Raw genomic sequence first — 23,495 nt, 5'->3', positions numbered from 1 at the left:
GTAGAACTCATTGCTAGGTGCATGAAAGGTGAATTTGAGTGAGAAAAATCTAGAACCAAAGAAAATCAGATGGCTACAGCCTTTTGGGAACAAAGTGTCATAGCCGTAAGGATGTCTATATCTTTAAATTTAAAAAACCCCACGTCTGGAAATTTTCTCCCAGTAAAAAACAATTTAATAGAAGTTTTAAAAACAAATTATAGGGGGACTGGGATGGGGAAAAAAAAAAAAGAAAAAAAATAAAATAAAATAAAACACCAGTGTATATAAAAAAAAAAAAAACAAATTCTACACATACATTCAAAACTTTTCTATAACTTAAAAAATACTGGAAACAACCTACTTGTCTGGGAGTATGAGAATGATTAAAAAGTAATGATGTTGTTGGTTCAAACTAATTTTTTCCCAGTGTTAGAATATTCTATATGTCAAGCACTATGTTAGGCTCCTTGTATGGGCAATAAATTAAAAATTGCCTGTGTTTGGTTGGATGGCATCACTGACTCAATGGGCATGAGTTTGAACAAGCTCTGGGAGTTGGTGATGGACAGGGAAGCCTGGCATGCTGCAGTCCATGGGATCGCAAAGAGTCGGACACGACTGAGCGACTGAACTGAACTGATGTAGTCGGGATTTCTGAGTAAGATGGAAACCCTCTGGAGGGTTTTCAGAGGAGTTACGTGATTTTACTTTCTTAAAGACCTGCCCTCATTGCAGTGAATGGATGGGTGGAAGATATGATAATGTGGCCTGGATCACTGCGGAAGTGATGAGAAGCAGCTGAATTCTGGATATATTTCAATGAAAGAATCACTAATATTTACTGATAGATTGGATTAGGATCCATTTGGTGCTAATGGATTCCAAGTTTGTGGATCTAAAAGAAAGAGAATTAAATTGCTCAGGTTTCAGCAGCAGCTTTGGAGTTGACTTACTCCTAGCATCCCAACTGTTGATTACTCTTCATTCATGAAGTACTCTTTTCATTTGTTTCTTCCAGGACATTATCCTTCTATTTATCTTCCTGATTTTAACTTAATGGTACATACATCATATCTTTTCCTCAGATGAAAGAATGAACATCTATCTGAGGAATGTTCTTAAATGACTTAGTTTTCTCCCCTCATAAACTCAAATTTGTATTCACTTGCCTCTGACTAATGACTTTCTCACAGCATTCTCATGAAGGAGATAGAAGCATTTGTTAAAGAGTAAACTGTTGTAAAATTAGGAACATTTCGTGCCCCATCACGCTTAGTAACTCTGACATACAGAGTAGTATCTACACTAACCATGCAGTACAACACGTCTTTTTTCTTATTTGTCTTTGTGAAAGTTGATAAGTGCTTGCAGTGTAAAATAGTAGGTGGGAACTTTACTCTGACAAACAATCAGAAAAATGTCTTGAAACTGATTCCAAGTGCCAAAAGGATCACTCAGTGGGAGGCAAGACTCCCCTCAAATATTTAGAGACACTTAAGGAATTGTCATTCATAACATTCATAATCACTTGCATAGGTTTTAAGCCATGCTAAAATATTTGTCATGCCAGGGACAGTAGGGCTGATGTTATACAATAGAAACAAAAGATCCAGGTTCAAGTCCTGTCCTTGGGCTTATTAACGAGATGATCTTAAGAAGGTTATAGATATTGATACAGACATGAATGTATACACATCCATCTGTTATCTTGGAAAATTTGATTTATTGTTGCACATATTTAAGGAAAATCTGCGTGGGTTCTATCACCCTGAAAAAAAACAATGAGAACTACTAAAATGGAAATACTTACACATCTTGTGTAACCATCTCTGCCCACGTACTCACCTTTCCAGGGCTGAGCTCCAGAATGAACCTTGTTGCCCTGGACCTGCTCTGAAGAGCCCCTCAAGGAGACGGTTCCCTTCACCCGCTCAGGCAGTTGAATCCACCCCGTCAGGTTGCTGCTTTGTTTTGCTGTCTAGAACGCCCGCCTGCCTCAGGAGCTGGAGCTCGTCTCCGGACCTGGCCCTGTGACCGGCCCAGACCCAGGGCCTACCTCTTGGCAGTCTCCAGCCCCACCTGCGGACTCCCCAGCTCTCAGCGGAGACCTGCAGTAGGCAGGCCGGGCTGGAATCTGACCTGCTTCCCACTCCGGAGACTGGATGCTCCCCGATGCCCCCCAGGTGACTGGCACCTGCCGAAACCAAGGGCAGATTCACCAAGTTTCTTCAGATCCCTTAAGGGAGAGCCCTCGAGTCAGGCCAGCTTCTCTCCCCTGCCCCCCAGTCCTTCCTTCTCCCACTGGCCGTGACCACGGCACCCAGCCAAGCTCCCCACACGGCTCCACAAACCAAGGGCAGATTCACCAAGTTTCTTCAGATCCCCTAGGGGAGAGCCCTCGAGTCAGGCCAGCTTCTCTCCCCCCGCCCCCAGCCCTTCCTTCTCCCACGGGCCGTGACCACGGCACCCAGCCAAGCTTCCCCACACGGCTCCACAAACCAAGGGCAGATTCACCAAGTTTCTTCAGATCCCTTAGGGGAGAGCCCTCGAGTCAGGCCAGCTTCTCTCCCCCGCCCCACAGCCCTTCCTTCTCCCACGGGCCGTGACCACGGCACCCAGCCAAGCTTCCCCGCACGGCTCCACTCTACCTGACGTCCAGACCTTCCGGATCCGTGGCAGTCACGTTGCCCACTTTTGTGCCTTTAGCCACAGCCTCACTGACTGTCGCTTCAAATACTTGTTGGGAAAATTGCGGGGCCTCATTCACGTCTGTCACCGTCAGTCTGAAGGTAGCAGAAGAGCTGGCGTTGTACTGTACGCCAGGCACCAGAGGCTCGGGATTTTCTGCTTGGACGACAATATTATGAATGGCGACTGTTTCAAAATCAAGAGGCTGCACAGGGGGAAAAAGAAGGTAAATCAATTGGGGGATAATTACCTCCCTTAAAACTCACCCCCTCGGCGCCCTGAAAAACACTCTGACAGAGCATCTGTTCTTAAACTAGTGTCAGTAAAAACTTCCTTCTCTGGATAGCAGAGCCATGGAGAAGTTTCTGCTACAGGACTTACCAGGACTTCTAACATGCTAATGTGTGTTCTGACCCTCCTAGAAGAGGCAATCAGTACAGCACTCCTCCGATTTATTTAATCCTGGGATCATTCATTCATTCAGCAGAAACTTACTGAGACCCTCAAGACAGTTCTCAGAAGTCACTGGGAAACGCTTATACAGAGATTTCCACGTGGTGTGGGCCTTCTCTGGTGGCTCAGTGGTAAAGAATTCCACCTGCCAATGCGGGAGACGCAAGTTCAAACCCTGGGTTGAGGGGACCCCCTAGAGAAGGAAATGGGAATCCACTCCAGTATTCTTGCCTGGAGAATCCCAGGGACAGAGGCGTCCGAAGCAGCTACAGTCCATGGGTTTGCAGAGCTGGACACGGCAGCAGCTAAAGAGCAACCACATTGTATGGAGGATGATTTCCCAGAAACCTCAGGATTCGAATTTCAAAATAAAACAACTTAAACTCATGGCGGTTGGGAGAGGTTAGCATAAACTCGAGCATACCTGCTCATTTTACATCTAAAAACTGTCTCAGAAACTATAAATACCTACCCCTCAAAATGGCCAAAACCTTACTAAAGACAACCTAGACTTTTGTGCATGAGAACTTGGTGTAACATCAAACTGGGCCCCATGTTTGGGGCCCCAAACATGGCTGAACAGAAAGAAAAGGAGGTTAAACTCCATACGCTGCTAAGGTTCCTAGCAAACTGCTGTCTTAAGGGGAATTACAATGGTCATTAAGAGGAATGTTCCAATTAGACAAGAGCATTTAAGAAGAGCACTTAAAAGCAAGGAATACCTATTTTAACTGGCATGCAGAAGCCTCCAAAAGACTTCAAATTCCAAAATAGTTTCATTGAAAATTTCATTGCAAAAGCCAGATAAAAAATTAGAGATATAAAAGGTATCCAAAAAAAGACTATAGGACTGATGTAATTCCTACTGCTCCCCTCCACAGAAGTTCACTGAACATCTAGATCACTTCTAAACAAGATAAAATACTAAAACTTTAATTACTGAACATAAATTTTACCCACTTTGGTTTCCTTTTGCAGAGGAACTAAAGATATTTGGATCTATTAGTAAATATGGTTAGTGCCACATTAAAAATGTTTACTATGAGGAAGCATGTTTTTCTAAAAATTATGAAATGTATTCATAAATTTACTAGTCTAAAGAATGCTAGGGTAACAGTTCTTAATTGCTTAGCAAGTGTTCACTACAAATTAAGGCTTCTAAGGGTTAAGAATTCTAACGTGTGCAAGCTCAGTCACTCATGTAATTTAAAACAATAAGAAATAATTGGGTATGCAAGGAAAATAGGATGTATCTTTTGTTTCAGAGGCTTTTTTTTTTGGTTTAAAACGGTATGTGGTATGGCAATATATTTTGTTGAGGGAAATAATAGTGGTTTTTTTCTAAAGTAAAGCTCGTTATTTTAAAATAGGAAGGAGAAAAATTACGGAAAAACTATGGACATAGAAAATAAAGAAGAATGAAAGAAAGAAAAAGAGGAAAAAAGAGGAAACCCTGTGTGGTCAAGTTAGCTAAAAAAAATAATTGTTATTATAAGAGTTTTAAAATAAGCTTAAATACTAAAATATTCTTATGCAAAACTAAAACTTAATTTTCTTTCATCTGCTAAAAGGGCAAATTTTATTAGATCTATTAATAAAAAAGATCTACTCCTTATGAGAAATTTGAAAAGCTTTCCTTTATCTTTAAAACAGTCTGTTTAGAAAGCAAAGACTTTGTGTTTTATCAAAATAATTTTTTTTGCTTTATATCTTTATTATCAAGTCTTTGATTATTTAAGTAAACTGAGTCATCTCAATATTTAAAAAGCGAAGTTTGGCTCAGAAGTATGTAACTTACTGCATTTGCTCTTGAAAACCTCCATTCTATTCTATTTGAATAATTAAGTGGGTAATTAGATATTGTTTCATAATGATCTGTGATCCTTTTTAGTTGTGTCCAAATCTTTTTAATTTTTTGGCAGAACTTCCCAAAATCAAATTCTAAGTGAAGTCTTTTTGACCTGGAAATAAGTTTGGGATTTTCCAGAGGTACTTTGGAAAAATCAGAAAGGCATTTTCTTTCTCCTTATAAAAAGAGAGCTGTTACACTAATTAAGATTATTTGATATGTTAAATTACATGGAAAACTTTGTCAAACAAGTAATACTAAGCTTTTTTTTTTTAATGATTTGAGTGTTCAGGCTTTTTTCTTTTTTAAAAAAAATTTATTTATTTTTGGCTGCGCTGGGTCTTCATTGCTGCACACAGGCTTTCTCTAGTTGCAGCGAGTGGGGCTACACTCTAGTTGTGGTCCTCAGGCTTCTCACGAAGAGCAACGGCTCTAAATTGCACGGGCTTTAGCAGTCGTAGTGCACGGTTTTAATGTGTCATGTGGAATCTTCCCAGAGCAGGGTTCGAACCCATGTCCCCTGCATTAGCAGGCGGATTTTTAACCATTGGACCACTAGGGAAGTCCAAACCTTCTTCATGTTATATTTACATAGGTATGTGTTATGGAAATTGTATGAACTTCCTGGAAATCTATTATTTCCTGGTATGATGTTATCAGTCATAATTCTATTTATCGTAAACATTACTCATGGCAAAGATTACCAAATTTCCTGGTCAATTCCATTACCATGAATTCTTATCAGATATTTAATAATGGGCATCTTAAGGATTTTGTCATTTACAATAGTTAATTGTTTTATTCTGATGCTTTTGCAAAAGTGTTCCTACAAAACTGTTTCATCTTCAGAGAAATCCATAAAAAGAACTCTGAACTCTAACAGGTATTCTAGAGTACAGGTTTCTGATCATTTTAAAATCATAAAACTAAACTGGGTAAGAATTCCAGAATAATGGAAAAACTAGATTCAAATAGAGCCAGTATTAATTACATTGAATTAAATAAACTGAGGAGGTTGATTATAATTTGTATGAGTTTTTGTTCTAATACAGTGCGTATTTCTTCATGTTTTATTTTTCCAGATTTAAAGAAATATTTTCTTTTAAATAATCTATGACTTACAGCAATAAATAAAGCATACCTTTTTAAACAAAAATGACATTTTTTTTTCCTACGTGATCTCTCCAGAATTCAGAAACTCTCAATACATTCTTTTCATGGCAATATAGGTAGTCATTCACATATGTTCAAAAAGAATCTGTTCTCCTCGTAATGGAACACAATTGGAAACACTGATTACAATACCAAGGCTTGGACTGGATTGTCACATTGGAGAGAGATGTACATAGACTCAGAGAGGACCTTGCTTTCAAGGTTCCAGCAAAGCAATCGTAAAAAGAGCTTACATGGTCAATCACTATTCTTGCTGCGCTTATGTAAATAATCAAGCCAAATTTAATGAAAAAAAATTTAAGTTTTACTGGGATTATTCTTGTAAAGAATTTTTTACAAAGCAGGAATAATTGTAGGGAGAAAAATTTTATTTGAACCTTTATGTTCCCCATGGCCAGAGGAGCCTGGCAGGCTACAGTCCATGGGATCCACAGAGTCGAACATGACTGGGCGACTAAGCACAGCAGAGCAAATCGGACTTCGGGGGTCCCAGGTGGCGCTAGTGGTAAAGAACCCGACTGTCAATGCAGGAGACATGAAAGACAAGGGCTGACCCCTGGTCAGGAAGATCCCCTGGAGGAGGGCATGACAACCCACTCCAGTATTCTTGCCTGGAGAATCCCATGGACAGAGGAGCCTGGCAAGGTACAGTCCATAGGGTTGCAAAGAGTCGGACATGACAGAAGCGACTTAGCAGCGACTAGGACACATATACCCATAAACTGGACTGAATCCTGAATTTTTCTGGTTTCCTCAAATATCTGGCTACAACTCTCCAAGCTAACGTTTCAATTGTCTCCCACCTTTCTGAATTGGAGTCAGTGAGAACGAAGACTGCCCCTGAACCTCCTTGGAAGGGACTCTATCAGGTCCTCCTTGCTACCTGCATGGCAGCCAGTCTCTAGGGTCTTAAACCTTACATATACATCTCACAGCTGAAGATCCACCTGACATCCGGTCTTGTAAAATACTGAATCTCTAAATCAACTTGAGTAGGAAGAGAGGCAGCTGACAGTGAGGTGGACATCAGATCAGGACATCAGATCAACACTTCATACTTCAACTGAACATGAAATTCTCTCTCTCTCTTTTTTTTTCCTTTCCCTTTCTTTCACTCTGGCATAGGCCTGAGAAGGTAAACCATCATCTGTATCTCCCAGGCCGCTGATAAGGGAGGTAGCCTCTGGAACTTAAAACAACTATGATTTGGGGCTAGGAGAAAACCTAACTGACATCTAACTTGAATAGGCATATGCAGCTAACTATCCCTGTGAGTGAATCCACTAGCAGCGCTGCCTTGACGGAAGTGATTTGTGTCCTGGCAGGGTTTACCTTTGTCTGTGATGGCTGTCATTCTCCGTATGTACCTAGATGGCTGGTACATGGTCATCAGGCGGTCTCTCAGGCTGTCTAACTGTGACCCTGAGTGCTCACAGACAAACTGAGATACCTCATTGGTTGAACTCCCTGGATTTACATCAGTGAGTTAGAAAGGAAGTGTCAAGAGGTATCCATGACTCAGGATTCACTTTCTTTAGTGGGTCCATTCTTCTCTGGTTAAGTGAAGTGAAGTGAAAGTCGCTCAGTCATGTCCAACTCTTTGCCACCCCATGGACTATACAGTATATGGAATTCTCCAGGCCAGAATACTGGAGTGGGTGGCCTTTCCCTTCTCCAGGGGATCTTCTCAACGCAGGGATGGAACCCAGGTCTCCCACATTGCAGGCGGATTCTTTACCAGCTGAGCCACCAGGCAAGCCCTCCCTGGTTAAGAGTGCATGTACACCAGAATATGATTAGGAACCTTTCCTTAATTCTTGAAAATATTGAAAAACTCACGGTTAGAGCAATAGCTGCCCAACAAAAATCCTAAGGCTTTCTGGCCAAAGTTGCTCTTGATATAAGATAGCCCTTGATTCTCTCCCAGTTGAGCAAGGAAGTATCTGTGCTGTAGCCACCACTACCTGCTGGACCTGGAGTGACACTTTCGGGGCAGCTGAAATTCTGGAACATCACATCACTGAGCAAGTCACTTGCCTTCAAAGCGTGACTCCTGCAATGGAGTCTTTCTTTGAATTATTTGCATTTGATTGGTTTGGGACTTGGGGACCATGGCTCAAAGGTACACGCCGAACACAAGGAATTATCCTGCTTGTTAGAATCAGGGTACTCTCTCTTATGTGCTGCATTCTCTCAAAAGCTTTAAATATATGCTCATAACCACTCACTACCGAGTCTCACGAAGACTAAGAACATCAGAAAGGGGGCAGAGAGAATGACCAACTTAAAAACTCTAAACCTGAAACTGACACCTGTGACTATCGCAGGGATTAATTTTAAAAAAAAATTACGACCTGTGACTATCACACAGAAGATCAACAGAAGCTGAAAGAACTAAAGAGCAGTATCTGATAATGACACTTAACGCTTTACGTTTTTATCACAATTCTCAGATAAGCGAGAATCCGATCAAAATGGGGAATCTGCTAAAGGGCCTCCCTAGTGGTTCATCAGTAAGGCATCTACCTGCAGTGCAGGAGATGCAGGAGACTTGGGTTCGATCCCTGAGTCAGGAAGATCCCCTGGAGAAGGAAATGGCAACCCATTCCTGTATTCTTGCCAGGAGAATCTCATGGACAGAAGAGCCTCGTGGGCTACAGTCCACAAAGAGCTGGACTCGTTGGGGTTGCAAAAAGTCAGACACAACTGAGCACGCACACACTTTAAAGAAACAACAGGCCCAAAACAGAATCACTTGTGCTAAACCCCGTGTCAGCAACAAAACCTAATACCTAACTTATTGCATTCTCAATCCCTGCCCCAGGAATGCAACTTTACCCAGTGAGCCTTAAATCTGGTTGGCCCTAGTGAGGTAATCCACCCAGTAGGCCCTTTGTTCCTTTTAGGAGGGCAACCTTGTCTGAAACAAGACATTCTTTGCCAATAATTTCCTTTTTCCACTCCCATTCTCCCTTTAAAAATCTTTCCTTTTCTACAGCTTGGTGGAGCTCCTTTCTGTTTGCTAGATGGAATGACAATTGATTTATGAGTTATTTAATAAATCCAATTTGATCCTTAAATTTACTCCATTGAATTTTTGTTATTTGTGCATAAGTGAATTTTTTCATCAGGAGAGGTTATGTAGCTTTTGCCAGAGTCTCAAAGGTACCCGTGACCTCAAAAAGATGAAGGAACCCAAGGAAAGCTCAGAAAGCACATTATAGATTCTGGGAACTGCACTGTTCTATTCACTCTTCAGGCCTGGAGGACCCAGGATCTCTTGGGGAGCTGTCAGTTCCTTGACTTGAGTTTATATCAGTTTCTCATCAGTTAAACAAAAATGGTATTTTCCTTTCATGAAGAGGAAACGCTGACACATGACTGCATTAGCTCAGCCTGCTCTTCCCCAACATCTGAAAAAATTCTCCCCATCAGGCGAAAGTTGGCTCAGTGCTGTCCTCTCCATATCATCTTCCCCGAATCCCACTCTGTATCCCCAAATAGATGAGCTCCATGCCCTCTGTAATCTCACAGTACTTACCTCAGGATTCTAATTGTTTGCTTCTCTATTCCAGACCCTTACTGACCATGAGCTCTCTGAGAAGAGGAACTGTATTATATTCTTTGCTTCTCATCACTTCCCTGACAAACAGTGCCCATATAGTATATCCATTAGGAAATATAAAAGTGAGAAGGTCTTGGTCCTTCTCAAGCCCTTGCAGGCTCCAGTGGGAAAGCGATTCTGAAGAAAATCTTCACTCTCTAGAAACCGTCTTCTCCATGAACACACAAACACACACAGCATCGCAACCCAATTGATAGTTCAAAAGGAAGATAGAAAATGTCCTTATATGAAAGAAAAAGAATGATGTGTAAAGACTAAAGGTCATTTGAGAATCAATTGGCTCTTGCTAAAATGCAGAATATAAAATTTTGTAATCCACCTGACATGTAAAAAGAGAGGTTTTTTGTAGAGATAAGCACCCGGTGTCTACAGGGTATGACCCCATGATGACCTCTTGGTCACGACTTCATGGTGGGATAGGACTCCCCACCCAAGGGAGTTGGGGAAGGGTGTGTGCAAGCTGGAGCTGACTCCCAGGGGCCACCCATCATCTCAGGGGAGGGAGGCAGGGCTGTCGAACGAGAAAGTCTGGTGGATGGAACAGGAAGGCAGCAGCCCCCAGAGCAAGCCCGCCATGTGGATCAAGGATGCGGCACCCTGTTCCTTGGGGTCCAGCCAAGCCCAGGCTCAGACAGGCAGCACAGCTCTCTGGGCTCAGGCAGAGGACGTGCACCCCATCCTTACATCAAACAGGCCCTCAGTCCCCTCCCTGGCTTTCCGATCCTTTCACGACGCCACCGGAGGTGAGGGATAAAGAAATGAAATGGTGTGCCTGCAAATGAGAGCAGCGAGAGTTATCAGGACAGAACGTGTGACCTGAGAGAAGAGAGAGGTGATGGAGAAGACAGTGCGCATCAAGCTAACAAGCTGGGACTTGATGCCTGATGAGCAGAGAGAAGTGGTCAGCACAGGACTGACAAGGTGGGATTTGGGTTGAAGGAAGTTAACTCTGGGAGCAGCTAGGGGAGGTGGGTTTGAACTGATCTGACCTGGGCAGGGAGGCCCGTTAGGAGGGGGCGTCCGTGCTCCTTCAAAACTTACTGAGTGGAAGTAACAGCTTGCCATCAGTCAGTCCGCTGAACTTTCACACCAGGAAAGCACATGGGACCACATTTTCCAGGAATAAAATTAGAAATGGAAGAATCTAAAATTAGCAAGTGATAATCAGCAGAGTTTAATCAAGAACAAGCTTTGTCAAACCACGTGCCCTGTCTTTCACGACACGGGGATATGCCTGCAGAGTCAAGTCAAGAGACCCTCACAACTTTTCTCATCAGGTAGGAAGAAAACACACACTCATGCCACAATCCCTCTTGCGTACGTGACTGCTTGGAAGGTCAACCCCATGATTTAGATTCAACCTCGAAGCAGAGATAAAGTGCTGAAGGAAAGGAGCTGAGACCAGGAACATTTAACATTTTCATCAATAATCAGTGAAGAGAAAAAAGTGCACATTAGTTTTCCACATGGTACTCTAGCTGCTTAAAAACACATCATGTACTGAGAATTTAAAAGAACCAACCATAATGAGGAAGTGACAAAATTTGTATCACAAAAAAAAAAAAAACAACATTAAAGCCAAAACAAACGTCTGAATTTCAATTTCAGGAGAGTTATTGATGAGTGCAGCAGGGCTCAGAGAAATAGCCTTCCTGGCTCTTGATACCTGCTTGGTCTCAAGAATATGTTGATCTATCACACAATAGGCCAGAGCTCAGGGTGGCAGTAAAGACAGAGAGGACAGCAGTTCTAAATCGTGTTTATTCCCAAGCATCACTTGGGGCATGTGAATTGATAGAAAAAGTATTTCTTGGTCTTTTCCTCTGGTTCCTGACACTGAGCTCCTAAATCCCTTGCAATTTCCTGGGTGATGGGAGTGTCTTTTGTCCTAATGAGGTGACTCTTGGTGGCTCCTTGGATGGTTTCAGGAGGGAGACTGGTTATCAGACCAAGACAAAGCCATGGTTAGAAGCTTGGAATTTTCAGCACAACTCCTCCCATATCCCAGGAAGGGGAGAGGGGCTGGAGATTGAGTTCATGATCAATCATGTCTACATGATGGAGGCTCAATAAACAGCCCCAGAGTAAGGCATTCAGAGAGCTTCTGGTTTAGTGAGCACATTCACAAGCTGGGGAAGTGACATACAACTCAACTCCATGAGATGGAAGCTCCTGCTCTCAGGGCCCTCCCAGACCTCACTCCATGTACCTCTTCATCTGGCTGCTCAGCTGGATCCTTCATCATATCCCTTATTACGTGATACATTGGTAAATACGTTTCCTTGAGCTCTGTGAGCTGTTCTAGCAAATGCTGGAAACTAAGGAGGCAGTCGTGAACCTTTGATGTATAGCCAGTCAGTCAGAAGAACAGGTGACAACCTGAGACTTGCGGTTGGCTTCTGAAGAGGGGCTGGATAGTGGGACTGAGCCCTTAACCTGGGGGTCGGATGCTGTCTCCCAACAGATAGTGTCAGAATTGAGTTACGTCGTAGGACCCCAGGCTGGCGTTGGAGAATTGATAGGTGTGTGGAAAGCCCACACGCCTGGCATCCACCGTGAAGTGCAGTGGTTACTCAAGAGTGGAGGAGACAGCCTTTGCAGGGCGCTTGCTAAAATGACTGATTTCCAGGCCCTCCCCCAGAGAGCCTGAGTCAGCTGTCCGCAGTGGGCACCGTTTGACTCTGGGATCGGGCAAGTTCGGCCCCCTTGGCAAGAAGAGAAAACGACTCATCTGTCCACAGCCAGAGTCCTAACTTCTGCCCTCCCTCCAGTTAATTAGAATTAAGATAATGCTGAACATTTATGAAGTTGGCTACCACTTGCTAGGGGCTGTCTTAAGAGCTACGTGTGTGTTTTTTCACTGAATCCTCCAGGGTCCTCATCAGCAAGGTTCTACCAGTTCGCCAGTTTTTCAGATCAGAAAACTGAGGTCTGAGGTCACAACACTTGTGTCAAGGTCGCAGAGTTAGTACATGGCAATGCCAGGCCCCCATAGCAGTTCTTTCCTGAAAGGAGTCAGAAGCCAGGGGTCAAGTTCCCAGCTCCGCCATCTAGTAGAGGGGCTGACTGTAACTTGTGAGCCCAAACCTCAGCTGGACGATGGGACTGTTTCTGCCTCCCTTGGGGTTAGCGTGAGAAGCAAAGGAGTAAGCGAAAGGGGCTACAGTTGTGGAGTATGCGCTCCTCGGTGAATTTTATCGGTTGCCATTTGCACATTTAGGGCTTCCCTCATAGCTCAGTTGGTAAAGAATCTGCCTGCAATGCAGGAGACCCTGGTTCAATTCCTGGGTCGGGAAGATCCCCTGGAGAAGGGATAGACTACCCACTCCAGTATTCTTGGGTTTCCCTTGTGGCTCAGCTGGTGAAGAATCTGCCTGCAATGTGGGAGATCTGGGTTCGATCCCTAGGTTGGGAAGATCCCCTGGAGAAGGGAAAGGCTACCCACTCCAGTATTCTGGCCTAGAGAATTCCAGGGACTGTATAGTCCATGGGGTCGCAAAGAGTCGGACTCGACTGAGCGAGTTTCACTTTTATTTGCACATTTAATTCAGGTGAACAGGTGCTGATAGAATCATGATAGCTTACATTGGGATTTAAATTTTTTTTAATGATCAGTACAATGGTTCTGAAGCAATAAGGCTAAGCTATGCAAGAGAAACCACATACATGTGTGCTCAGTCGCTTCTGTCGTGTCTGACTCTTTGTGACCCCATGGACTGTAGCCCACCAGGCTCCCCTGTCCATGGGGTTCTCCAGGCAAGAATACTGGAGTGGGATGCCATGCCCTCTTCCAGGGGATCTTCCCAACCCAGGGATGGAACCCACACCTCCTGCATCTCCTGCATTGCAGGCAGATTCTTTACCTCTGAGCCACCAGAGAAACCACATAATAGAGTCTAATTTATTTTTTAAAAACTGAAAACTGCATGAACACATCTGTCATGGTGAGGACACACATCCTAGGGGCAGTTGGCTGACATTCAGGGTATCCTGGTCAAGGATCCACACCTCTGGGCTGGCTGTCACTTAGCATTTGAAAGATCCCAATCAGAGCCACACCCCAGAGGCAGCTGTTACAGGCTCGGAGCTAGCACTGTCTCAAGCTACACTAGAAGGTCTGTTAATTACCAAAGTGATCTTGCGAAGAGGTTTTTGAGATATCAGTGGTATTCAAGACATGCAATTTGGTGGAAAAATACATTCTTGAAGAAGAATGTAGCCTCTGGCTAGTCTAGCAGCTTATACCCTTCAGCGTTCCAGGACTCCAGTTCTGTTCTATCGTCGTCACCTTTTCTATGGACAGTCAGATGAATCCTCTTCCTAGACTACTGTGATCACAGTGCCTGCGGGACGGAGAGCCAGGAAAGCACAAACCTAAAGCCTAAAGCACAAGTTGAATGATGGTTTTCATACCTGCTTGTTATTTATTGCACATGGGACAGAATTCAACTATGTATTCAGGCAACCAAGATTTATTGAACCTACACTATGTGCAAATATTCTGGATACTTGGTATACAATCACAAACAAAATAAAGATGTGACCAAGATTTTGGCCAGAGGCCCGCTGCTGGAACACACCCCCTCATGTCAAGGAGGGTGTGGGAAGATACTTAGAGCCTTCACCTACTGCTGATCATCAAGGTTACCAACTTTTCCCTATAGGTGCCCATTAGCCACAGATTGTCAAATTAACTTACATTAGTTTACAACAAGCCACCGTGAAAAGTTACCGAGTTTCATACTGAGATGGACAGCCCTTTTATCTCTTAGACATCTAGAGGGTGCTGGTCCTGGGGAAGGAAGGATGCTATCTGCCCTCACCTCCTGCCACAGGACCAGGCCTGCTGCCCGGACCTGCTGAGCAGGCCTCGCACACTCAGGGCCCTGGCCTTTCCTTCTGGGTTCTTTGAGTCCATGTAGGCAGCCATGAATAGCGGGGGAAGATGTAACGGCGCCTTTTTCAAAGGTCAGACTCACACAAAATACTACTGGCTTTAAGTAGATCCACGCACAAACCTTGCAGCTGAAACCCAGTGAGGCCGTTTGTCAGAGGCGGGGTGTGTGGTCAGAACGCTACCAGAATTCTGAGATTCTGCTCCAGGGTTTCCTTCAGCACTGGCACTTTTTTCCCCATGCTTCTAGCCATTTTTCGTAAAATTATTTTGTCTTCATTTTCAGTTTCTACCTTTATTCTGGGTCAAAACTTCCCTTCAGAGCTTTCTGATGCAGCCTCCCACACACTGTACTACAAACTCTCAGCATTCAGCCAGGTCTGCAGAGTCTCTATTGCTGTAACTCTGATCTCTTTTCATTCTAAAGATATTGGACGACATTGAGTGCCGCTTCCTGTTCAGTCATCTGATACACAGTTAACATGCATAAATGAGGCAGCCAGGGAGGAGAGGGTCAAACTTCAGGTCTATACAGTAGGGGATAGGAGTAGATTGAGCCAAGAATGGGAAGACCCTCTACAAAGAAGCAAGTATCACGGTAATCAAGATTTTGGCTTCCAGACTACCCAGTCCTTACAAAAGGAGAGACGAAGCAGGAGCCAGTGGACTTAGCAGCGCCATAAAAGATGAAGGTAAGGGGTGGGCAGGAAGAAGGTATAAGAGAATAAATTTGATTATTATAACTTGCCTATTAAAGGAGACCTGCCAATCTCCAGTCATTATTAAAGAGAGGAGCCTATGGCTGGTCCACTAGTATAAACAGCCTACATCCTAAAGGGTTCATGGGACTCATCTAGTCTAACATCCCACACTTGCAAAGGGAAAAATAAAACCCTGAGCACCACCTTGCCCAAGATTTAGTAAATAAAAAGAAAGAATGCCTGGTTAAATTGGAATTTCAGATAAACAGTAAGCGATTTTTTAGTGTAAGCATGTCCCCATTATTACATGGGACATAGTAATACTAAAAATGATCCATTCTATAATTTTTATGGCAATCCTGCCTCCCTCTGCAAAGGTTACTTGGTCATCTAGTGACAGACCCAGAGCTAGAATCCTGGCCTCTGTCTTTCACGAGGACAGGAATCACTGAGGGTGTTCCAGCAGTCCATCATGCGCCTGAGAGGTCACCACCAATTCATCACCTCTGCTTATAGGTCCTCGAATGGTCCTAAAGAAACTAATCTATGAAAAAGACAAATTCCATTCAATGGGCGATTTACCTTTTTAAGCTTGACATATCCAGTATTGGTTTGGGGATCTGTTTCAATCTCCAAACGTCCCTCACTGTCTCCCTGTGTAATTCGATACAAGATTTTAGAACTCCCAGTATGTGGTTCATCAGCGTCTGTGGCCTGGATGGTTAAGATGACAGATCCCACAGCTGTGTCTTCAGGGAAAGTTAGGTTTCCATACTAAGAAGGAAATAGGGGAAAGAAACAATGAGAATGTCCATTGTCATCAAGCACAATTGTCAAAGAACAAACTTGCCTCAGGTTTCAGAATGGACACAAGTCATAGTTTACATCAATACTTACCAAGCATGTTTTTCCTGTTGATGAGCAGAATGCAGTTGCTTTTGACCACAGTCACACTTGTAGACTGATACCCGTTATACCAAGAAACAGTGTCTCAGGGAGCTACTGATAGGATTCTAAAACAGATTCTCCCACCCGCATCCAATATATTTAATAACTGCAACTATCATTATAGTTATTAGTAATGAGACAGATAAATAGCAACTATGTATCGAGTACCTACAATGTGACAGGCACTTTACATATATCATTTTAATTAATTCTTAATCAATCAGAGAATAGTTGTTAAGAGCCTGAACTTTGGAGTCAAATGGCCTCAGTATGAATCCTAGGCTTGCCACTTATTACCTGGGTGAATTGAAATAAGTTATCTGATTTTTTAAAGTCTCAAGTTCATCCTCTGTCCATTGGACATAATAAAAATGGAAGCTATTTTACATTTTCTGTTTGGATTTACAGAGATAATACATATAAAACCTCTGGATGCCTGGCACATGATAAGTGCTCAATAAAGATAAGCAACAAGACAAAATGCCCTACTGAAGAGCCGTGTTATCATCTCCATTTGACAGAGAAGAAAAGATTGGAGAGGTAAAACCCACTCAAAGGGATGGGATGGGGAAGGAGGTGGGAAGGGGGCTCAGGATGGGGAACACATGTAAATCCATGGCTGATTCATGTCAATGTATGGCAAAAACCACTACAATATTGTAAAGTAATTAGCCTCCAACTAATAAAAATAATTGGGAAGGAAAAAAAAAAAAAACCCACTCAAGACCACACAGCTAGCTGGTCGCAGAATTGGGTTTCAAATCCATGCTTGTCCACCTCCAAAGCAGGTGCTATTAATCTCTCACTCCTCCACTGAAACTCCCCCAGGTCACGTCTCTTGACATCACGATCATGAAGATGATAACAGGCAGGGTCCAGGAGTGGACCATGGCAGTGAAAGAAGTGGACTCACACTTTCTAGAGCCCCATTTGCCTTTCCAAGCTCTGAGACTCCTAAAGCAGAACTCTTGTCCTCAGTCTAAAAGCACTGTCTAGATGTAATGCGAGGAAACTATAACACAGAGAAAAGATCAAATACCCAAGAGAATGGAGGCAGAGAAGAGACAGGCTCTTAATCTCATGCCCACTTAACCTCAGTGCCTGCTACACAAGTTATATTGTCACACCTTTTACCTCTGCAAACCCTCCTGTAAATCAATTCCCTTTCTTTGTCACAGCTTTATCCTTATTTTGATTTATGAACATCATCACAAGGCTCTGGGCTGCCTCATCACTGACTTCAAACATAACAATCTAGTCAAAACAGCTTCTCTCTCCTCCAGAATAAATAAATAGAGGCATCCATTTTAAGGGAAGCAATGATAAAACTACTGCCAAGTTCAAAGCCCACATTAACAATAAATTAGCTTGAATTCTTCTTGATGTAGTCAACTGATCTTTTTCCTCCTGCTCTTTTTGCCCAGTTCTTCTCATTTTTGCAAGTGTCATGAACACATTCTTTTGGCATAAACCAGAGATTAGCTTTTTCTTTGCCTTTGTTGTTGTTGTTCAGTTGTTCAGTCATGTCTGACTTTTTGTAACCTCATGGACTGAAGCACGCCAGGCTCCCCTGTCCTTCACCATCTCCCAGAATTTGCACTGAGTCAATGATGCCATCCAACCATCTTATCCTCTGTCATCCCCTTCTCTTCCTGCCTTCAATCTTTCCCAGCATCAGGGTCTTTTCCAATGAACTGACTCTTTGCATCAGGTGGCCAAAGTATTGGAGCTTCAGCTTCAGCATTAGTCCTTCCAATGAATATTCAGGGTTGATTTCCTTTAGGATTGACTGGTTTGATCTCCTTGTAGTCCAAGGGACGCTTAAGAGTCTTCTCTAGCACCACAGTTCGAAGGCATCAATTCTTCGGCTCTCAGCCTTCAGATATTCTTACATCCGTATATGACTACAGGACTCTTATTCAATTATTGCAAGGTGGGTTTAAATTGCCAATATTTTGCCAGATTTTAAATTTTGGCTAAAAATTCTTGTTTGAGAATCTAGCAATAATCTATTTATTGTCCTATACACACAAAATATATAAAGGCAAACTGCAAGCAGCCACTCAATTCGTCTCAGTTTGACAAAGACTGTGCTTGTAGCTTTCAAGCAGTCCTTGAAATAAATGAGCTGTTGGCAAAAGTTTATAAACAGATGCTCACAGATACTATAACAGTGAATGTTACTGTTCCCAGAAGATTTGCACTGAAGACGAGGCCTGAGTTTACTACCAGCATATTAACTAAGATATTAAATCTGGCATTATCCCTAACTGCTATTTGTGTCTCTATTCCAGAAGTAGGGGTCACGTAATATAAACAAAGTAAAGCAAAAACAAGGTGACAACTACTCACATCTGACTTTTCAAAGATGGGGATCTGATCGTTGATATCAATAACATTGATTTGCACAAAGCAGAGGGTCTTGAAGTCTGAAAATCAAAAGCATATCACAAAAATTTTCACTGAAAATCTTGCATTAAGATCAGAAATCTGCAAGGAAAACAATTGGCAATTTCTGTGACAGCCATGCCACAATCTGACTAGTGACCTGCGAAGTGCGTAGCAAGGAGTTTCTCTGCTCCTCACCAACACCCACGTGTAGGTCACCAAGGTGGGGCAGAAGAAAACCCTGGGAGAGGCTCCTCTGGGCTTCCCACTCCATCCACCTGCCTCCTCCTAGGTAAAATCTTGTTCCTGAGCCAGGCTTTCTGGGAAGCAGCCTCTCTTTTCTGACTAGTGAAACTTACGTAGCCTTCAAAGCCCAGTGCAAAACTATCCTTCTAGAAAGCTTCTTTGAGCATCCCAGACAGTTGTCTTTCCTTCTCTGAACACTTCCAGCACTCACTGTCCTTATCTCTTCTGCCGCCATAAAGGGAAGGCCCAAGTGAGGGAGGCAAGGTACAATTGTGTGTCTGTGTACAAAGTCGCTTCAGTCGTGTCCGACTCTTTACGACCTTATGGACTGTAGCCTTCCAGGCTCCTCTGTCCATGGGATTTCCCAGGCAAGAGGACTGGAATGGGTTGCCATGTCCTCCTCCAGGGGAATCTTCCTGACCCAGTATTTTACCCATGTCTCTTACGTATCCTGCATCGGCAGGTGGGTTCTTTACCCCTAGCACCACCTGGGAAGCCCACAATACAATTAGCCCTCTTCCAAGGGCATGCCTACCCAGAGGCAGCTCACAGAACCCTGGAAAGTGGCTTTGAGGTGTGGGTTTGACAGTTCAGAGACCTAGTCAGAGACAGAAGTCAACCTGGATCCAATGTGAGCATGGAGTATGGGTAGGGATGGGATCCCCAGAAAAACAGCCACATGAAGACCAACAGGATGGGATCCATGTTTCCATTATTCCAACTATGAAGCCTGTATTATACAATGGCTAAACTTTGGGCTCTGGAACCCCACTGCTGAAATTCTGTCTCTGCTACTTATCAGATGTGTAAGAGGTTGGGCATGTTACTTGAAATCAGTGTGTGGTAGTCAGTTTACAAAATGTAGATAGCAACAAAATCAAGGTTCTCATCATAACAGACACTGCTGGCACTCTCTGTGTATCAGGCACGGTATTAAGTGCTTTGCTTACATGACTCACTTCATCTTCACTCTGACTCTGTGATGTAGGTACTATTACCATTTTCATTTAGTTCACAACCAAGGAAGCCAAGGGTAACTTGACCAAGGTCCCACAGCTAGCTCATGGTCGAGCCAGAATTTGAATCCATGTGCTCCTCAGTCCTCTCCATCTGCTCCCCGCCCTTCACCCTGCTCTGTGCCCTGGAGGCTGACCTTAGGAACAGCATCATCGGGCATCCTGGCCCTCTGGGTAGCAGCTGAGTTCTACCAGGGGGAGACTGGCAGGAGGTCTGAGGAAGGGCAGGAGCATGGAGTCAGAGTCTGGCTCCCACTGCCAGCAGCTTCCTCTAGAGTCACAGCCCCAGGCCCAGGGCCTGCTCCTTCAGGGGAGGGCCCTTCCGTTGCCCCTTCAAACCTTGGGGTAAAAATGACTCTATTGTGCTTCACATCTCCTGCTGGCTTTCCATAACCCCTACCCACAGCTTTACAGACAATCCCTTCTTGACTCTCCTTTTGGTTACTTCTTTGAAGGGGGCTTTCTTTTCCTGGGATGCTGACAAACATACTCAGGCTGCCTAGCTCCAGAGCTTGTTCTCAACACACCAGACACAAGGCCAGGCATGTAACCTAATAATAACCATCTTATAAATAAGTGGATGCTAATTAAAGCTGGGTCCAGTCCCAAGGACATTTGTAGACAGCAAGAATGTCTGGAGATTTGGAGAGGTCCCAGGGCCTGAACTTACCACTTGCCTACTCCAAGTAAGCCTCATTTGGACCAGCAGTGAGCCTTGTGGTTTTAGGTAAATAAAATCACTTCCCTGAATTTATGTAAAACTATGCTAATTATAGCCTACTGACTAATTTTCTGTAGTACACAATTGAATGTTTAATTCCATCAACACACATATATTTACATATAAATATATTGCATAATCTGGTCCATATAATCTATAGATGTATTCATGTATATAGACAATTTGTAATCTGATTTCCACTTTATGCTCTTATGGCATCAAACTGCTTTAGGTCTCCAAGCATTTGCACATGGACTTTCTTCTCCTCTGTAAGCCTTCTCCTCTGTTTTGTAACATGTCATATTCATCCTCTGAAACTCATTAATGACACCTCTTCCAGAAAGCTTTATCAGTTCTCTCTCCCTCTCCACTGAGTCACTCATTGCTTTCATGGGCTACCTTGTACGTATTCCTTATAATTTATTTATTCACTTCTCCATCTCCTCTAACAAAAAGTGCTCCTTGAGGACAGACACCAGGTCTTATTTATTTGCGCATTCCCAGTACCTTGAATGGTGCCTCAATCAAGGTAAATATTCAGTAACTACTAGAAGAATGGCTGGCTAATGGTGTGAAATTGTCAGCTCATCACAGACAGGGATGATTTATTACACCCACTTTCGTTGTACCTCTTAGCATAATGCTAAGCATTATGTTAGGCCCTCTATATTTGCCAAATTACTATGTCTCAAACTTCCTGCTTTGGGGGCTGGGTAAACCCCAGTACTCTTAGATCTCTTTAGTATCTCAACATCTGGATAAAGAAAAAAAATATGAAGCACAATGTGAAATGACACTCTGTACTACAGCATACCTATATAATCTTTCTCTCCTAGCGTAATAATTACTGAACTACTTGGTTATTTAAGACAGTACCAGTTAGCTCAAAGAAAGATTCTTAACTTAGAAGTATTAATGATCCTAAAATAAGCCTGTCTCTGAGGTCGAGTATGTTTGTGTGTCTGTGCAATTTATCTGAGAACGTATGCATTTGTTTAGGAATTCATAGTTTCCATCAGATTCTCAAAGGGTCTCATGACTTAGCAAAGATTAAAAACCACTTGCTTTGAAATTGTATAAAATATAAAGATGAATGTTTCCTGATATCATCAAACAGCCAATTAGAAGCTAATAGGAAAAGGCAAAGCTTTCCAGAAGTTCCTTCACTGTCATATAGTAAAAGCCTTTGAGTCTGAAAGGGAGACTTGAGAAATACAGCTAACTTTCTTGTTTGTGATCACGGTGGCCATGACAACGAGGCTTGCCAATGACTTCTAACAACAGGGATCTTAATTGACAACAAGCTGCCGGGCTCTGAAACCCATCACCACGTGTGCACCAAGACATTGCTTCCCATTGGCTGCCCCAGCAGTGCCTGAACAAGGCAGGCAGGCTAAGGTAGGCCTGCCTTTGGGGACCACAGATTCCTTCCACAGCCAACCGCGGACCTCCGATGGCCTTGCCGAACTTCCCTTTGACCGGGAGCTTCCCCAGCACTTTCATTCCTTCCCTCCTCCACTCAGGGTCAGGCTCGGATTGAGGTCTGACAGTTCTTCCAGCCTCCTCTGTATCCCTTTCCATTTTTTCTCATAGGCAGTTCCCCTAATAAAATCCTTATATATTTAATCCCCTCTTGGGCATCTACTTTCTCAGGAAACAAACATAATCACATTTTCTGAGCTGCAACTCTGGCCGTTCCCATGCTGGCTTCTGGGCTTGTTTTACGTGGGAAGCAATACCTTTTTCAATGGCAGCCTTTGCAACACACCCAGGCATTAGAGCATCCTAACAATCACAACTAGAAAGAAGACAAGTGTTTTCACTCGACACCGTGAAAGTGATACTAACCTTCGTTAGACACCTCTACGGTCAGGTTGTACTGCGGAGCGTCCCGCTTGTGCAACGACTGCACCACTAACTGGATTGTTCCATGGTATGTGTGGACCAGGAACAGCCCATCTCGAGGAACTTTGGGAGTTTGATCCACAATTCTGTATTCTAAAACACTGTTGACAGTGTTTTCTTCATCCATGTCATGAGCAATAAGAGTTCCAATACTGCTCCCTGTAGGGAAAGAAAGAAGGAAACCCATCCGTTATTCTTTTTAGCCTATTAAAAAATGGCTTCCATGGAGAATCGGGTTCCTAGAAGGCACTGGAAGTAACCGTGAGAAGCAGAATAAAGTTCTTAGATTGATGCTGGTGCTTCTAACCTTTTCAGCAGTGCAGTGTGTGGAGCAGCGTCTTAGTCGGCTGCATATGTGTGTGTTAGTCACTAAGTCGCATCCAATTCTTTGCGACCCCATGGACTGTAGCCCGCAGGGCTCCGCCGTCCGTGGAGTTCTCCAGGCCAGAATACTGGAGTGGGTTACTGCTCCCTTCTCCAGGGATGTTCCAACCCAGGGATGGAACCTGGGTCTCCTGCATTGCAGGCGGATGCTTTACCGCCTGAGCCACCAGGGAAGGCCATTTTTAGCTGGCTAGGGCTTGCCATAAAAAAAAAAAGTGACCACACAATGGATGGCTTTCACAACAGCAATTTATTTTCTCAGTTTCTGGAGACTAGAAGTCTGGGAGCAAGGTGTGGTAGGACTGATTTCTTCAGAGATCTCTGGCTTATAGATGGCCATCTGCTGCATGTGTTTGCACATGGTCTTCCCCCGTCCTGTCTATCTAGATTTTCTCTTCTCAGAAGGACACCAGTCATATTGGGTTAAGACTCACGCTAATGACATTGAAGACCCTGTCTCTAAACAATAGTCCCCCTTTGAGGTGCTGGGGGCTAGGACTTCACCTTCTGAATTCAGGAGGA

At 43.5% G+C, this 23,495-nt stretch overlaps 1 protein-coding gene across 2 annotated transcripts in view; it reads right to left on the bottom strand.

The window, feature by feature from the left end:
- Window positions 1–23,495, bottom strand: part of CDH17 (cadherin 17) — an 87,921-nt gene that overhangs the window by 12,928 nt on the left and 51,498 nt on the right. For both annotated transcript variants that reach the window (XM_070477393.1, XM_070477395.1), the window contains 4 exons: window positions 22,533–22,748; window positions 18,666–18,742; window positions 15,948–16,139; window positions 2,631–2,875 (listed from right to left, as the gene is read on the bottom strand). In XM_070477393.1, the coding sequence (XP_070333494.1) occupies window positions 2,631–2,875; window positions 15,948–16,139; window positions 18,666–18,742; window positions 22,533–22,748 (730 nt within the window). The remainder of the gene's footprint in view (window positions 1–2,630; window positions 2,876–15,947; window positions 16,140–18,665; window positions 18,743–22,532; window positions 22,749–23,495) is intronic.

Source organism: Odocoileus virginianus, chromosome 15 (genome assembly GCF_023699985.2).
Source record: "Odocoileus virginianus isolate 20LAN1187 ecotype Illinois chromosome 15, Ovbor_1.2, whole genome shotgun sequence".
In the NCBI taxonomy this organism is placed as follows: Eukaryota; Metazoa; Chordata; class Mammalia; order Artiodactyla; family Cervidae; genus Odocoileus; species Odocoileus virginianus.
Note: the sequence above shows the minus strand (reverse complement) of the source record. Positions and strands in the feature narration are given on the sequence as shown.